The 18,624-nt window shown below is 34.7% G+C and overlaps 1 protein-coding gene across 9 annotated transcripts in view; it reads left to right on the forward strand.

The window, feature by feature from the left end:
- DOCK9 (dedicator of cytokinesis 9) overlaps positions 1 to 18,583 on the forward strand; it is a 124,190-nt gene extending 105,607 nt beyond the window's left edge. For 5 of the 9 annotated variants that reach the window (XM_074160668.1, XM_074160659.1, XM_074160700.1 and 2 more), the window contains 10 exons: positions 830 to 887; positions 2,459 to 2,565; positions 6,539 to 6,661; positions 6,969 to 7,082; positions 8,588 to 8,734; positions 10,740 to 10,950; positions 12,493 to 12,683; positions 13,856 to 13,956; positions 14,151 to 14,289; positions 17,346 to 18,583. In XM_074160668.1, the coding sequence (XP_074016769.1) occupies positions 830 to 887; positions 2,459 to 2,565; positions 6,539 to 6,661; positions 6,969 to 7,082; positions 8,588 to 8,734; positions 10,740 to 10,950; positions 12,493 to 12,683; positions 13,856 to 13,956; positions 14,151 to 14,289; positions 17,346 to 17,468 (1,314 nt within the window). In that variant the 3' untranslated portion in view covers positions 17,469 to 18,583. Of the gene's footprint in view, positions 1 to 829; positions 888 to 2,458; positions 2,566 to 6,538; positions 6,662 to 6,968; positions 7,083 to 7,334; positions 7,341 to 7,742; positions 7,779 to 8,587; positions 8,735 to 10,739; positions 10,951 to 12,492; positions 12,684 to 13,855; positions 13,957 to 14,150; positions 14,290 to 17,345 lie in introns of all 9 variants that reach the window. The other 4 variants (XM_074160676.1, XM_074160640.1, XM_074160691.1 and 1 more) reach the window with 2 other exon arrangements.
- Positions 18,584 to 18,624: the final 41 nt, after the last annotated feature.

Here is an 18,624-nt window from a genome sequence, read left to right on the forward strand (position 1 = left end):
GACCTCACTAAATCGCCACACCCATCCCCATGCAAAGTGAGAATTAGAGAGAATTTCTGAGAGATACTTACCTTTTACCTTCACCTCCAGTGTCTGAGATTCTGCAGCCTCCATGTGTAAACTGTTAGATTGAGAATTACAGTTAGAGTAACAATTTGCTGTAAGCCTAAAACTTTTTACTAAAAGAAGAATCTTGAGTGGGTTTTTTTGTCCTTTCTGTGGAGAAGAGCATTCGATGTCAACTTCGTAAAACATCTCAAATATTTGAAGACTACTGTGTCGTTCTTCTTTTTCGTCTGTTTCCAGACTACACTAACCAGATTCCTTCAAATTCCATTCATAGGTCAGATGTCCTATCTCTTTCTTCTTCCGCTTTCAAATGGTCTGTCACCATTTTTTTCCTGCATTTTTCTTAGTCTGGAGCCAAAAGGCAGACAATACATGTTAGCAGAAGAACCATCAAAAGTTGAGTAGAATAATTAATAGCCCTTAATAGCTCACGTCACACTTAGAATACATCCCCAAAAGAGATTTGCCTGTTTTCATTTTGGCCTGGTGTTCCAACATTGTAATTTGTGATCCATGGTTGCTCTCAGATTGTGTACTGTCCATGCTACTCAATGCTTTGGTAAAGAATGAGTGAGTGCTATTGCATAGTTAATGTTTTTCATAAATAAGGTGGAGAATTCTTACACCAGTCATAGGACATCTGCAAAACAGGAAAAAGGAAAACCAAAGAAATTATCTCAGGCTAGGGGTATTCTATACCTTGGTTTTAGTATTTCCATTATAATTGTGATTTATAAGATTGCTACTATTTGTGTTTTAGGCGGCAATGTGCTATGTCCACGTAGCAGCACTGGTTGCAGAATATCTAACACGGAAAGGTATGATTTTGAAATCTTACTTTAATGTTTATATTTTTTCATTATAGTTTAGGAAAAGCAGTAGTTTCCCCAAGGAAGTTCTAGGCCTTTTAGTGCGCATCAAGGACAAAATTCTGACCTAACCACATAGCATACTCACATATTTAAGAGTATACTTGCACATCTAAGGGGAGGCATTTCAGGTGACGGTAAAGTAACATTTTTTTAAAAAGTAAAGATTTTAATTTTACACCAGAGCTGCTAAAAACTGAAGTCAGACCCTTTCTAAAGCAAAGTTATCAGTGAATATTCTTGTTCAACAAGTAGTCTCTCACTGCATATAGGGAAACCTGGCATTGCCAGAGAAGTCAAAATAAATTTGTACAAATTTTCAGAGGCTGAGTCAGTAACAATAGTGTTCAGAATGCTTCATCTGTCTTGGTGTTCTGTGCTAGCAGCTGCCTGTAAAAGCAGGTTTCTGATGACCCTTGAGATGAAGTAGAAAACTATCTTACATGGTATAGGGTATACCCTCTGGCTCAATGATTTCAGAAGCTTCTCTGAGACCAAATCGTAAACTAAGTTGCTTGTCAAAGTTACTATGTCCTCCTGGAAGCCTGATAACAACTAACTGGTAACTAGTGATAATATGTATTAATTGGTGATTCGTTTGGGTGAGCTGCTATTTTTGTCCACTGTCAATAGAAGTTATTTCCTCTCAAGTAATAGAGAGGGTCAAACTTCTACCTGTGGTATTTCCAGGAGCAAAGCAAAACCACATATTTGAGGCAATCATTTAATAAAACCTCTGGTGGTCACACTCCTACCTAAGCAGAAAGAATCTTTGTAGGAATGAGTTGGGAAATAAATATGTGCAAGTCCTTGTGCTTCTGTAGTATTTACCAGTTGCTCCTGAGGCTTTAATTAATACAGGTTTTGGCCAAAAATCCTGATTTCTTTATTCAACAACCTGATACAATATAATAAAAAACCCGAAAAGCTAAGCAGGATGGGTAAAAGAGATTTCATGTTAGAACATTCTAAACCCCATTTTTGCTAAATACTTATTTCAGTAAAGGAAGTTAGTTTACTGGGGTTTTTTTCTTGCCTGTAGACTGACTTTCTATATCTACAGCTGAATAATCTGGTTTGCCATCCTTTGGTCATTTTGTATGGTTGATGTCAGTCCATTCGTATTGTTCAGACTAGGGAAGCTATATGCCAGGGCCTGTTCATGTACACAGTTCCAACATGATTTCATGCCAGTTTAATTAAACACTGTAAAAGTTACCTTGACTAGACACAAGTTTAAGATAAAATAGGAAGGTTCAGACACTACTTATTTTGGTAGGTAAGAGTCCAGATTGTAACATTTGTGGTTTTTTAAAACCTATTAATTCTTGCACAGGAATGTGAGATCTAGTATTTTCATCTTGCATTGGGAGGCTGGATTTTCTTTTTTAGATTTATTCATTAATTTGGTAGTAGGTATATTTAATATATGGCTTCTGCCTTATCCAGCATCACAAAATGGCCTGACGTTATTGTGGTGGAGAAAAGTAAATTTGTCTGTTTTTCTTTTTCAATGACAGGGATGTTCAGGCAAGGTTGTATTGCTTTCAGAGTAATCACGCCTAACATAGATGAAGAGGCTTCAATGATGGAGGATGTTGGAATGCAAGATGTTCACTTCAATGAAGTAAGTAAACATAAGAGTGTTAGAATTGATGCACATTGAAGTGCTATTTGTTTTTCCAAGTCTTCTGTTTCAATCTGGAGCCTGACTAATATGATAAATATTAGGTTTGTTTTCTTAGCTGCTATTCTTATGCTAATACTGAAAGAAAAAATTACTGTGAGCTGTTCCAGCTTTAGAAAATTTACTGTATACATATATTTAAAATAAAGCACTAGCAAATCAACACCACTATTGGAATAAAAGTAGGCAAAATGTTTTTTTAAGCTGGTTGAGGGATGAACACAAATGTAGCTTATTTATTAAAGTTAAGAAGATTTGTTTGTTTTGTTTTTTTTAAAACTGACTTTGATTTAGGTTGTTACTACACCAGCAATCATGAAAATGTGTTCACTAGTTTTTGCTGGTTTACAGTTTCCCTAAGCAAATATGCCATAGCATTGAAAGCGGTTTTACTGACACCAGACTTGCGTCAATGTTGTCTTTTTCTGGCTTAAGTTCCACCCCTTGTGTCTTCGCTCATCCAGCTGTGCTGGCTCGACAGTAAATTTTACTGTTAAAATCTTATATGAAAAGATTATGAATAATCTTGATCATGAAGAGCTACGTCTACACTATGTATTTGCCAATATAGGTGGGGGAGGGAGGAACAGACCACTAATTGCAGTAGCTGTGCGGGAAAAATCCCTGGTTTGGAAGCATAATTCTACAACAGAATATTTTTTGTGTGTGTGTTTTAGTTTGTTGATGGTGAAGGTGTATGACAATTATTTGAATGTACAAATTGTGGCTGTACTAACAGATTTAGGAGGAGCGGATGAAAGATTTAATGGTTTAGGCCTAGGGTTCTGGTGTATTACTCCTAAGTTCTGGTACTGCTTTGCTCTAGAGTTTTAAGACAAACATTGTTGACTTGCCTTTTTCTGGGAAGGCAGGAGTTGGAATTACTTGAAATGAGAAATATAGTGCTTTTTCTTTCCAAAGACACTCGATAGCAGATTGGGTTTTTTTTAGTTTATGTGCTATATTCTTTAAATCACTGATTCACCTGGATTCAGCATGGAATGTTACTCAAAGCATAAGCATGTTACTCAAAGCAAAATGTAAGCTGCTCTCAGTGAGCCAAGAGTTGGGTTTCTAGTGACTACTGCTGATGGAAACTTTTGTTAGAAATTCTTGTCAGTGTCTACCTGACAAACCATTTGTCAGGGCTAATTTTTTTTTTTTATTTTTGAAATTGGAATGTCTTTATTCATTTTCTCATTAGTCAGTCCCTGCAAACAGACTATACTGCTTTTTCTGGGTCATTGAACCCTAAGCAAATTTATTTCCATCTCTCAATATTTCCATGGAACAGAAGTAAGCCAAGAGTGAAATTGTAAGCCTGTGGAGCTTGCAAAAGGATCAAACCTTGCCAAATTTCATTTTTCCCTGCATGCAGCTTTTTTTAAACTTAACCATGTAGTACTCTACCTGATTAAATACTGAAAAACAGTTACTGTTTTTCAGATAGCTTTGTGTAGTTCACCCCAGGAAGAGTAATAATAGGGAAGATCTGTTTGGTTTTTTAGTAGACTAAAAAGTGTAGAAGGTGGTTGGGTTTTTTTTAACAAAACTATTGTGCATCTTTTATTAAAACAGTTGTTTACCCAGATGGCCTATTCAGCAGTACAAGTCAAATTCTCCTTGCAGAACTAAAAATCGTCCGGGTATCAGAAATAGGGGAGGTAAAAGCCTGGAACCTGATACCCTTTCCATGCTAGACTTTGCTGTAAGCAGTCCATCTGTGACAGATCTGAGCTATGGCCAGCAGGCCTGTGGCAAGTGCCAGGTTCCATGCAGATTAAGGTTGGAAACAATTTCATTCAGATTTATTGGGTTTTTTTCCAAAATAAACTCTGCCAGAATACTGCTCCACCACAGATATTAACTCAATCTCTACCTTCCTACTTGTTTTTTCTGGTCTCTTGTTAGCTATGAGTTTCCATGGGAGGAAATACTCTTAACTTGCAGATTGGTAAATGAAAGAGCTTCACTGCTCAGATGGTATTATAGTTCTTGTAAGTGATCAACATGCAGTGTAATTCAATATACTTAAAGCACTTTATGAAAAATAGAACTGGGTACTTATCCAAACATACAAGACACTTTAAGTACGGTAGTGAAGGCTGGGGGTGAACAGCTTCATTAGCAATCGAGGTCATGGGATACAGTGTATCATCAAGTTTGTGGATGAAACTAAATGGAGGGGGAGTGACTGATACGCCAGGGAGCAGGGCTGCCACTTAGAAGGACCTCAAACTGAAGGAAAACAGAAGCCTCTCAAAAGTTCTACAAGGACAAGTGCAAATCCTTGTATCTGTAAATAAATACATAATACAAATAAATACTGTTCCTTTCTTTCCTCCTGTCAGCTCTCTCACATTTTTTTCCTATGTGCAAACAAAATTGTACTGCTTTGCTGCATTTGGATGCCCTCTGGTGTCTGAGTTAGGACTCGTCATAAAACTGTGTGGACAGCCCTTGTGGTCGAGCACTGGCACTGGTCTTTCAGTTCTCACCACCTGTTTGCCGAAGATGTTGATACTGGGGACTCTATACAACCCCATAATGATTGGGGGAAAGGAGGACATGTTTTAGGGACCGTTGCAGCACACGGAGAAGTGTTGAATTTTTCAGTCTTTTTTTGCTCTCAGTATTAAAGGTGGCTTTTCTTAGTGATGTCTTTAGGCTGTCTTGTCCTCTACCAAAGGGAGGAAGGGAATAGAGTAGCATTCTAAGAATAAAAGGAATTATTTCCAACTTCTGGCTTCAATACCACAATGCAAGAGTGGTACCAAAAAGTCTCAAGAAGTAGACATGTCGTGTCTTCTGACACCTCTCAGTCTCAGACTTGAATTCTCAAGGAGGCTTGTGGGGCTCCAGACATGTTTGAAGAGGACTGAGATCTGTTAGAGTATGTGGATGCAAATGGACTTCTTCACTGTGGTTCACACTCAAGCCGTGACCAAGTGTATGGCAGCTTTGTCAAAGGAACTATAAGCTGTTCCATAACACCTGTAAAATCATTTGTTGTAACTGAGTTAATGTAGTTAGCCAGGTAGTTTTAAATTTATGAAAACTAGAGCAAAGAAGTAGTGTTATCTTAGTTTTGTTATGCTTATTGAAGTAGAAGAAATTAAATGCATGGGAAATAAAGAATTATGACAAACTGAAGGAAGAGACTTTATAATTATGGTGTAACTGCTCTAATGCAAAATGTATGCTTCCATTCTAGCATACAGGTAAACATAGTTCTTATTTAACCTTAAATAACTGTCTTTTTGCTACCATAGTATTAGGATCAAATCCAACAAAGCCAAGGTATTTTCTTGCTTGTGCCTCTGTTTTGACTCGTCAGGATTTCTCAGCTTCTCTAACTGTTTTTATATATCTTTTCACTCTGGGCCAAATATACTAAATTCCACTGTTGTACCTTGATAATTATTCTGAGTCCAGATTTTTGTCTTGCATCCTCTTTTTTTATTGTTGATGTCATTTATTTGATAGTTTCCTTCAGAACCATTACAGTCAAGTATTTGTGTAGCTGCCTTTTAAAAATAATGTTCTTTGTTCAAAACCAAAAAAACCCAAGGAAACAACACTTTGAAAGAACATATTACAAGGTAAGACAAGTTTGGGTTCTCGTACAGGTGTCATTTGTAGACTTAAGAGGTCAGGAGTATCTAAAAGTAAAATGCTGTTCCTGGTAAATACAAAGAGTACATGTGTATACTCAGACCATTCTGTTATGTTTAGTTTCGTTTCCTTTTATCAATATTTAATTGCCACAATAATTTAAATTACTATGTGTAGATAACTTTTTTTTTGAGGCAGGATCTCCCTTTTCATTGGGAAGAACTTTGGTATAATTATTTGCCACGCTTTTCATGAGCACTGAATTGTTTTGCTTTTTCAAATGTGTATCCAAATCTAGGATGTGCTGATGGAATTGTTGGAGCAATGTGCTGATGGACTCTGGAAGGCAGAACGCTATGAACTCATTGCTGACATATATAAACTTATAATTCCCATTTACGAAAAACGGAGAGATTTTGAGGTATTAAATTCATCATAAGTAAATTTAAGCGAGAAAAAAATCCTAATTTTTTTTAGTATAACTGCGTGACACATTGCACTTCACAGAATAAAAGTATTACCATTGTAAGTGAAATTATCAATGTGTTAAAATTTTGGTTTGATTTTAAATAATTTAAAAATTAATCTTATATATTGTCATTCTGGTACAAGTGCTAAACCTACTACTAGTGTTCAATAAAACTATAGTTTTAGTTATTAACTAATTGTTGCTTTAATATGGGGAAGTTCTATGCTATTCTTTTACCTTGTGATTGTTTTATTTTTAGAGGCTTGCTCATTTATATGACACTCTTCATCGAGCATACAGTAAAGTAACAGAAGTTATGCATACAGGCAAGAGACTGCTGGGAACATATTTCAGGGTAGCGTTCTTTGGACAGGTGAGTATTATTTAACTTCCATTTGTCTGCTTTATGCAGTAAGAAAAATGTGAATTTATTTTACAAGGTATACTATTTCATCATCTGTATTGATACCATGACATAAAAAGCACAAGAAATACAGTCTCTAAGAAATAATTAAGCACCATCAATAATTTCGTTTAAAACATTTATCAATCCCAATTCTTCCTTATTTTTCTCAGTAAATTTTTTGCTTTTTTTTCTTTTTCTTCTTTTATTTACTACCTTAAGGCAGCGGTAAGTTTTCTGTAATGTTGGTTCTTAGCAATGTATTGACTTAATGTCTGTAGTGCTACAGTGTGGTTTGCAAGGCTGCTTCTTAGATTGGTATGCATTTAATAGCCATTGCAATTAAAAAAAAATTAACATTAAGTTCCATTTAGAGAAAAATATCACCCTTTTCTATGCATCAGTATTGCATGCTTCAAACAAAAGTTCTGGCTGTGTATTGGACAGCTTCACATCCTCTACTCTATGTCTAGAATGTATATGTATTAGTGCAGTATCACGCAGTATCAAGTAATACACTTTCTACATGCATAGCCCAGTTGCTAATTGTTCAGCTGAGCATGGAGAACTGTAAAATACTCTGAGCAGTATAACTTTACATGTATTCTGTTGTCTTTTATAACTTTATAGCAATACCAGTTTACAGACAGTGAAACAGATGTTGAGGTAATTACAATAACTGCTTACAAAGCAAGCAATGCAGTAAAAACTACTGCATTCCACCTTAGTTTGATGTGGGTATTTTTGTCAATCTAGCCTGTGTTTATACATGATATGTTGTGCTTTTCTATTTTGTCTGTTTCGTTTATGACAAAAATATTTATTTTCTGGTTTCAAACATGAACTTGGACATGGCTTGTTTTAAACCAATGACCTGTTTCACTTTCCGTGTACTCTATGTTGCACTTAGTTATGGGTTTAAAACAAATGATTTATCTAACAAAAATGAAGTATATGCCAATATAGTACACCATAAAATTAAGATCTTTATATAAATTAAATTTTATTTTCTGGAATGAATTTTTTATTACTACATAAAGAAATTTTTCAGATTATTTCTATGTAAACCATTGCCAAAATACTGACTTGTGAATCAGATAATCCTGTTGGGCAACAAAATTTCTGTTTTGGCAAGTGAAACAGTGCTGAAAGTTCACTTTTAAATAAAAGTGAAAAAAGTTGTCTCTAAGGCTTGGCACACCATAAAATTACAACAAACCTTTAAAATTTTAACTGTGTGTTTCCATTATCTTTCACTCATTCTGTAGTCAATAATTACATTTTTCTGATTTTTTTTTTTCTTTCTCTCAGGAAACCTTCTTTATTTATATTTTAATTTCTCTTTATTTACATTTGCTTGAATCCTAATGTTAAATGTTTATATTTGCTTTGAACCACATACATTATGTTCATCTTAATCATTGCTCTATGGTTTTTTCCCAAGATTTTGATTACTTTTTTTTTCTTTTAAACAGGGATTCTTTGAGGATGAAGATGGAAAGGAATATATCTATAAAGAGCCTAAACTCACACCTCTTTCAGAAATTTCTCAAAGACTCCAAAAACTCTACTCTGACAAATTTGGATCTGAAAATGTCAAAATGATTCAGGATTCTGGCAAAGTACGATTTTTGTTTTCTACAAAAAATTCTAATGTGTTACTTCCATTAATCCACTTGAAATACTGTAGGATCACTGTCCTTTATTAATTTGGTACACAAACCATTTGAGTCTAAAAACTGCTTGTTTGAAGGGCATGGAAGAAATATCCTCTACTATTAAGTTTACCTTTACAACCAAAAAGCTGAAATTTTCATAGTGTTACTTCTCAAAATAATAATTTGGATTATGATCATCTTCCTTAGTTATCTTTAGCTATATTTCTTGCCAGTTCATTCCGTCATTCTTTGGAATTTTTCCCTTTTCTGCACCTCCAGAGCAGAGTCCAAACTTTCTTCTGAAATAAGAAACAGACCCCTCTTCTGAGACAAGTACCATATGTAAATAACATTGTAAATCGGTATCAGTTGTTCTTGTTATCCTTTGCCTCTCTCTTGAGCCCATTCAATTTTATGAATGTTTAAATCGTAGAAAAAAAGTGTTCACGTGAAGTCATATGGTGAAGTCTAGATTTGTCATAGGAAATGTTTTCTTTTGCAATTGAAGGCTCCAAAACTGGTGAACTGAAAAGGACTACAATAAAGAACACATACTGCACAAGTTCAATGTACTCAACATTGCTTTTGTTTCCTTCCTCAGCCAATTTTTAACTTTTGTTTGGCTTCGGACTTTATAATGATTTTCTCTAATTATAATTTCCTGTCCCTTCTGTTCCCTGATTCTACCAGTAAGATCACAAAGTTCTGTGCTTCCCAGCCTGAAAGTGCAGCAACGCTGGGCTTTATTGGAACTTTAAAAGGAGAGGAGGACTTCGGCAAAGGCTAGATTTTGTGCTATTGACAGCAAGAGATTTATTTTGTCATCTCAGTTTTTCACAGCTCTTCAGTGTACTCTCCTGAATGCTTTACAATTAATTATAATGCATGTATTTGTCAGCATTGGTAGGGAATGTTTTCTATCAGCTGTACCAGAATGAGTACATAAATTACCACTTAAGTTCCAGTCCAATAATTTTAAAAAAACACCAGCTTTAAAAAAAAAATAAACTAATCGGGCAGCATGTTCAAATAAAAATGGGTAACAGCAGGGAGACCTTAGCTCTGTTCCCAGGTTGCTGTAGGACTTGCCTGGTGACTTCATGTGTTTATTTGCATTGTTGTTTTTCCCACTTACTTTATAGAAGTGAAACGTCTCTGAGACAGGCTCAGAGACAGGTAGAGATGACGTGAACATTTGATGTAGGACTAAAATGGTAGGCAACAACCTTTTAGAAAGATGCACAGGTTTAGGATGCCCTTTTTATCCTGTGGTTGGGGGAATTTACAAAAAATAAAAATCTTCAGTCCATTTAGGGACCCTGTTGGGCAAAGACTTAGGAGCCCTTATCTATTGGTGCTGGAGACTAGTTGCCACTTTTACCAAATTAAAGATCTGACAGTCCATGAGGCTCTCACTCATCCAGTTCTAGAAACAAAATGAACTGAATAGTGAAGCCTTCGACTTGCCCTTTGGTATCTTCTTTGGGACCCTCCTAGGGTGTCAGAGTTGAAACAGACAGGTTGGGAGAAGTGCCTTCTGAAGATGATATCTGAACTATTTACAACGTAGGATTTTATTTTTACTTACTAACTTTTTTATATCATTGGAATTTTTTCATCTCAAATCTACTGTTGTATCAGCTGTCATGGAGGATAAGTGTTTGTTTCTGCATTTTCTGTTTCTGTGCCTTCCAGTGTTAAACTGTGGGTAAAAATCTGTATTACATTTTTGTTTGCAGTTCTGCTTATGGCAAATACCTGTTTAAAAAACAAAGCCACAACCTTGTAATGCATCTATCTGTGTTGTCTTCCTAATAGTTAGAAACTGAATGCAGAAAAGCATTAACATTTCCTGTGTTTTCAGTAATGAACAGGTTGAGACCAAATCTAATTTCTGAATGTTGTGTAAGTGCAGTTATATCTCATTTATTCACAATGTAGCTATTTGGTTCTTTGTCATGTTTTTAAGGTAAATCCTAAGGATTTAGATTCAAAATATGCATATATTCAAGTTACACATGTAATTCCATACTTTGAAGAAAAAGAGCTGCAAGAAAGAAAAACAGATTTTGAAAGGACTCATAACATTCGTCGCTTTATGTTTGAGATGCCTTTTACTCAAGCTGGTAAAAGACAAGGAGGAGTAGAAGAACAGTGTAAGCGACGGACTATTTTGACAGGTACTGACTGGATGGAAATTTCCTTTAAAGGAAAACTGGTCTTTTATTTTTATTTTTTTTTTAATACTTAGTTCTTATACTAGATTTTTCTATATGTTGTATATTTTGTCAGGAAAAAAAATCCTTTAGAAAGGTCCACACGTGACTGTTGAAGATGACAAGGATTACAAAGCATCTCAAAATATTTTTAGACAAAACAATCTTTTAAACTTGGTACATACTTGAAAGTAATACTTAAAAATGTGATATGCCAACACACTTATAAATGACCATCGGAAAATACATATATCATTGTGTGATTTCATAAGCACGAAGTATTGGAAAAAGAGTAAAATATGAGATTTTACTATGTTCTAACTTAGTTTCATTTAATTTTGTTTTATTTTTTTAATAATTGAGTGTCTGCATGTCTCCTTTTGCCCTTTCTCTTCCCTGTGCTCATCTCTCTTTGCTATAAAACATTGAAGAATGGTGGTATTATGCTTGCTGGTTTGGGTATGGGGTCTTTCAGCATTTTTTTAGTCTTCGGACATATAAAGTGCAGCATTGGTCCTTTTGACTAAAAGCTGTAAAAGAGCCTGAAGGGCAGGTTCTGGTTTGATTTCCAGCCTCTCTTCCATTGTGACTTTGGTGTAATCACTGTGCTTGAGTTTCTCGTTTCTTAGCTTTACGAGAGAGAGAGTGTCTATCTATCTCCCCATAGGCTCAAAGTTTAAAGATATTTGGTTTACTGGTACAAAACATTTTATTATGCTTTTAAGGGAGATAATTAAAAGTTGTGGTGTGTTTGGCAATGTTTTAGAATGTGTAAATCTGAATTTTTGAAATAACAAGTTGTGCTTTGACTGGAAGCATTAATTCAAATGGTCTAATTCTGTACAGTGTTTTTCCATATCACTTAAAATCCTTTATAGCTGTCAGCTAAAATACTTTTCATATTTTTAGCCAAAACTAGGTTTTCAGATTGGTTTCTTCAAAGGATAATCCTCAAATAATTTAGTTTTTTTCTTTTCCTTAAGCTTCAAGAATTGTGAATCTGTAGTCTATCTTTCCATGTTCTTGGAAAAAGATTATTTTGTGTTTTGTCTCTGTTAAGTGTTAGCATCTATATCACTGTCTTAATATAGTGGTAAAAACAACTTAAATGACTTTATAATGTCAGGTGTCCATAGATAATACTTGTGAGGAAATAGAAAACACAGCTTTGCTGGTTTTGATTTTTCTCTTTGCGGTATATGGATGAAAAGCAATTCTTTTTACAGTTCTCATCTCATATGAATTAAGTTCCAATGGTTTATTTCTTGGTTATTATTAGTAGCAGCAATGACAATGATCTAACTTTGCTGTAATACATGTAAAATTATGCATATTTACATTATCAATATTTTGTTTCCCTGTACACTTGGTGGTATTTCTACTTATATTGTATGTTATTAAATTGGCAACTAATTATGTCAAAATGGGATTTTAGCATGAAATTCTGTCAAAACGCCTTATTCAAAAACCTTTTTCTAACTATATTAAACTTTTTTCTGTCCGTAGCTATACATTGTTTCCCATATGTGAAAAAACGCATTCCAGTAATGTACCAGCACCATACTGATTTAAACCCAATTGAAGTAGCCATTGACGAAATGAGTAAAAAAGTTGCAGAACTTCGGCAGCTTTGCTCTTCAGCTGAAGTAGATATGATCAAATTGCAGCTGAAGCTACAAGGAAGTGTCAGTGTTCAGGTAAGACCGATATCCTTTGCCATTCAGCTATTTCACTTGTTTCTGCCCCTGAAAAATTAGATAAGTGGCATTTCATCATTAGTTTCTATTCCATATATTCAAGAATATCCTAAATTAGAGATACGGTCACTTTTTGCAGTTATTTCATATAAACATTGTTCATGGACAGTTACATGAAAGGATTAAGGTTCATCTCTGGAATCTGTGATGATCTGAGTCCCACCAGGTTTTGGTGTAAAGCTGAAACTACTATAAAATAGTAAGTCTTCCCATAACAGGAGGAATGAACATATTTTGCCTAGATGTAGGTCTGCTCACATTAGGTTCACCATGGTCATTATTGCTTTCGTATTTTGGTAAGATCCCTATGGAGACAAAGAGGGAGTGCCGAAATACAGGAGGAGGGTAATAGCAGAAAATCTCACTGTGCAATGTTCCATTTTGCCTAAGGGAAGCAAGAAGTGAATGTATAAAGAAACCATCAGATTCACCAAAACAGGGTACATAAAGTAGCTGTAGCATGTACAGATCAATATGGTAAGGGCCTTAAGAATGCAATGACAAAAGTGCTGCTCTATTATTTTTAACTGTTTCAAATCAAAGGAACAGATGTGGTCCCCTGAAATGAACTGTTGTCATGTTAAAGAGAAAAGAAAAAAAAAAAAGCCAAGATTCCAGAATCAGGAAGTTGTCAAGCATTTGGGATGAGAAGGGAGGGGCTCTTACTGTTAATACAAAAGAATAATAGGGATGAGTCAGAAATCATTAAATCTACTTTTCATAATAGTGTCATTAAATTTCTGCTAGTTATTGCAGAATTTTCATCTTGGAAGAGTGTTTTCAATAGATAAGCAGACCAAACAGTAGTAGATTTAGCTCATTTTCCCACCCTAATTTCATAAACAGAGATGACAAACTAGCAATATCAGCAGTTACTTTGCCACATCGTTGAAGAGGTTTCTTTGTGTCAGGACAGGTTCATATAGAGTGCTGTAGAGACCTCTCCTGCTCTTACGTTCCAACTCCAGAAGTTTTCTTATTTCATAAGTCCAACTTTTTGAAATCAATGAGTTCTCCTAAGAAAAGCAAATCAGATAGACACCTGTAGTACCTCTTATTGCTAAGACAATATGACAGAGAATTGACTCTTTCATGATTCTTGTTCTTTTTAGGTTAATGCTGGTCCACTAGCATACGCCAGAGCTTTCTTAGATGACACAAACACCAAAAGATATCCAGACAATAAAGTAAAGCTACTAAAAGAAGTTTTTAGGTATGTTTTTTGGGGGAAAAGAAAAATGACCTTTTTTCAAAGATTCGATACCATAAGAATTTTTTTAAAAACTTTTAACTTTTGTAGTGTCCTGACTGCATTAAAAATATACTTTAAGCTGGCATTTTTAATTAATCTTTTGGATTTTGTGTTCCTGTTTGAGATTATTTTTTTAATTGTTTTATCTGAAACAGGCAATTTGTTGAAGCATGTGGTCATGCTCTGGGTGTAAATGAACGACTTATAAAGGAAGATCAGTTGGAATATCAAGAAGAAATGAAAGCCAACTACAGAGAAATGGCAAAAGAGCTTTCTGAAATAATGCATGAACAAGTATGTGCTGAAATTAAATTATACGTACTAATATTCAGAACATAGCTGTAATGTGAACCCACTAGGAAAAGTATATGTAATGCTTTAAACAAAAGGATTGTTGTTTGTTTGTGTTTTTTTTTTTTCTATTGGAGTATAAGAATGTCATGGAATTGTGGAACTTCATAATTATTTTTTTTTGTTTATGAATTTTCTGCAGATGCTTTCTGGACCTTCAGAATTTAGTCTTCCTCATTAAGAAAGTAAATCTGGCTGGCACCAGCCTGTTTTTTTGTAGGAGAGAGAGACTACAGTAAAGATAAAACAAATTTAATTACACGAATATATGTCATTTATATTTCATATCTGTAGTTACAGGGGTTTCTGTTCAGTGACACAAAAAGCTCATTTTAGTCTATACTTCCTGGTAACTGGGGGGATTTGATCTGCAAGCTTAGCTCTTTTTCTTTAGATTTTGGAGATACAAGCATTTACTTTTGCCACAAAGAGGTAAACATCTTTCAAGAGGTATTCCAACACATTTGCTTGGGGGGAATCCACTACAGACAAACTGGAGATATGGGAAAAGGAAAAACAGAACTCATATGGAGTGAGATGGAGGACCTTGTGCCTGGGATTTATGGTAGAAATGTCTCCCGACTTCAGAGGCAAGGATGTTATTTCCAGGAGGACAGGAAGGGCTGAAGATTCATGCTTGATCCCTGCCTTCTTGACATTTTTATTCATCACTTTGGGTTCCTTTTCTTTCATCCACTGTTATTTCTGTATAATCTTTTCCCAGAGCCAGAATGGCTCATAGTTCTTAACCCTCAAGATGTGTATTTTTGGCTCACAAGAAATCCCTGTGTTTTCTGATAATATTTTACCTTACAAATACATGTCTAGGAGACTTCCTTAGATGCATGACTATAACAGCAACTTTTCTTAGGAACAGATGCATCCTAGTCTGGATAACCAGTTGACACAAGAGGAGCTCTGAATTTCTCTTGTCCATACTATAGGCTTTACTCAGACATCAAATTTGAGACCTACCTGACACGTTCAGTCTAGCTGACACTTAAACGCTCTGTTAATCTTCCAGCTCTTTTTCAGGATTGCATCCTTTAGATGTACAATGACTTTACGCATTTACTATTTTTTGACATCTCTAAATTACTCTATTATTATCCAAGAAATACTTGCTCAAAAAGATAATCACAGACTTATCTAAGAAAGATTTGCCTTTATTCTGCCTTTGCTTAGATGGTATCCAAAACCATGGTGATTTTTTTTCTATTCAAAAACATGTCAAGTGTCCGAAGCTCACTTCACACACTTTCTTGCTCTCCAATGTTTCCTGATGTGTTTTTCTCAGGTACTGTGCTATGACTAGCTCTGTGCTATGATATAATTATGGTGAAGTACAAGAATCCAGCAAGTGCATAGGCTTTATTTCATTCTCTTACTCTTTTGTTATACTATCAGCTTACCACAAAATTAACTTTTTTAACCACTGATGACAGAGAATATTGTGAAACAAGGTTTGCAGGGAGTGACACCATTTTGTCAGAACCCATGTGTTGTTTTTTTTTTTTTTTAATAAAAAAACAGTATCTTTCAGACATGCATGTAGAGGAAAACAGTTTTGAAAGATCCCTGGAACAGGAAAAGAGATTGCTTAGCTGACAGAAATGGGACAGTTTAACTGTATTTCAATGTGATGTATTGAAAAGCAGAAAGCAGTGGAGGGTTTTAGAAAGGATGATAACTGATTTGACAGCTAATTAAGATGAACAAGGTATATGGGAGAACTAGACAGCTGTACAGAAGACTCCTTCAGAAAAGAAAGGAAAACATTCTGGTCAAATAATTTAGTTGTAAGGATAATAAATGAAAGATTAATATTCCCCTGGCATAGGAAAAAGTAAAAGGATACAATGACAGTTTCTACACAAGAAAAAGTACTTTTAACTCAATGGAAGATATGCGTGTTTAAAAAATGCTCAGGTGTGTGAGTTTCCAAAAACTGACAATAAGAAAAAGCATGTAATGCCTGAAACTTCAGGAGTAAATCACATTGTCTGGAAGTAAACAAAGAGAAGAGGCAAGCAACTGATACCTATAAGACGACGGTATCAGAATATGAAAGTACAGCACTGGCTGCAGTAATTGCAGTAATGTGTGCTGTTAGCTTTTATTTTTTATAAATGTAATTAATTGTAGATAAGTAAAATGTACTGTGTTGTTGGGTTGGTTGTTGGTTTGTGTTTTTTTTTTTTTTTAAATTAGATTGGTCGCTCCCCTGAAGGCTTAGAATCATGATGCTCTTCACTGAAATCTTTAAAAATATCACCTTTGTGTGCTTGCCTATTGCTGTATTTGGAAAAAGAGCTTCTCACACTGTTTGTTGCAATGTCACTGAAAAAAAAAAACCAACTACTAGCTGTCTTACACTAGTGTTGATTTTAAACAATTGCAAAAATTTTGTTATGAAAAATATAGAATAGAATTGTAACAGATTTTTCTTTTTTTCCTCCTCTGCTGCTTGCCATTATGATCAGATGGGATGGTAATTAGTTTTCTTTACTTCTGCTCTTAGTTTGTCTAATCTTTATATAATTCCTTTTTTTCCAGTATTCCTAATCTTAGCATCAGTAAATATATAGCTGTTAAGAATGAAGTATTTTTGGTGCTTCGATAGCTTATGATAAGAAATGCTCAAATAATATCTTTAAGTCACAAAAGAGGAAAAAAAGGGCAAAAAGCAAGTGTGTTGTCCTTGTGAAACTCCTTTTGAAAGTTAACAAAAGAAATGAGAGAAGCTGTTCTCTTCCCCTAGAGAGAACAGTGTAATACTCAAATTAGGAGAACTGATGTTGGAGAAATAACTACTGCCCTCCTAAATCTAATAGAGGATGGCTGAAAAGAGTAACAGTCCCCCAAAAGAAGTTCTGTGCAATTGAGAAAGTACTAAAAAGTTGAGTTGCTGAGCAGCAGGTTATGAAATTGGTTAGTTGTTTTCTAAATGTGTGTGTCATTTTGTAACATTTTGGTAAATACATGTTTTCCATTTTAAGATTACTCCGGTTGAAGAGAAGGCCAGCGTCATGCCTAATTCGCTACACATTTTCAATGCCATAAGTGGAACTCCGACAAGCACAACGGTTCATGGAATGCCCAGTTCCTCTTCAGTTGCATGATTGTTTTGTAAAGGAAAGTATGTTCGTTTTTCTTTCAAAAGTATGTGGATTTGCTTCATTGTGTGCAAACTCAGGATGATTTTGAAGCTAAATGTTGGGCACGTGCAAGCTGCATAATTCATACGAATGTCTCAGCACACTTAGCAAATAGCAGTTACTGGTAATAGTCTTTTAGAGTAAGGGAGCGCACATATATTTTTTAATCTTGCTTGTAACATTTAAAAGTATTCACAATGTCATTGCAGAGGTGCGTGTTGGAAAATTATAAAGTTGAAGTTAATTTCTCTTGTTCATTAGAAAGTATTATTAAAATGAATTGCACATTACAAAAAAAAAAAGTGTTGTGGGATGTAATTTTGCAGATATGTAACATTCAGGTGTTCTTTTTGTGTACGGCACATAGAGATTGATTCCAAGTACAAGAACTATTTTGGGGCTAGACAGAGACACTAGTTTTTTGGGTTTGATGGAACTGACAATAGTAGTTTTTGTACCATTTGGCAAATTGTTGTTCTTTATTTTATACCTTATTGCATTTTGGAGGTATGTGAGCTTAGGTCTTATTAAACAACTAAATTCAACCAAAGGTCTGTATTAATGAACACTGAGTTATACTAAAATATCAATAGTAGTAAATTGTTATGTACATATTGTTTGTTAATACAGTCCATACAGTCTGTACATAGATGTATTACATTTCTAAGCATTTTTTAATATCCATGCCAGCTCTTATCCTTCTTCTTTCAGTATATTGTGAAAATTTGCTCATTCCAAGTATATGCAGACTTTACAGTTCATTTATTCCTGTATATAAATAAATGCAATATAAAGATGTATACAGTCTTTGCTATGTTAGGTTTATATGCAGTTATTAAAAGAAAAAAACTTTTTTGCCAAAGCAATGGAGTATGTAATTGGTGATCATGGTTACTGTGGTTAATGGTGGTTTAATTTAAAGCTTTTTCCATATTCTTATTCTTTTAAGACATTAATTTAGTAATTTTATATTTGGGGAAAATAAAGGTTTTTAATTTTATTTAACTGGAACCACTGTCCTGCTGTAATTAAACATTCTGTACTACATCTATATTAAAAGGAAAAAAGTAGTTACTTTTCTCACTGTGTGCTCTGGTTTTTATTTTAGATTTGTCCCTGA

This window comes from Numenius arquata, chromosome 1 (genome assembly GCF_964106895.1).
Source record: "Numenius arquata chromosome 1, bNumArq3.hap1.1, whole genome shotgun sequence".
NCBI lineage: Eukaryota > Metazoa > Chordata > Aves > Charadriiformes > Scolopacidae > Numenius > Numenius arquata.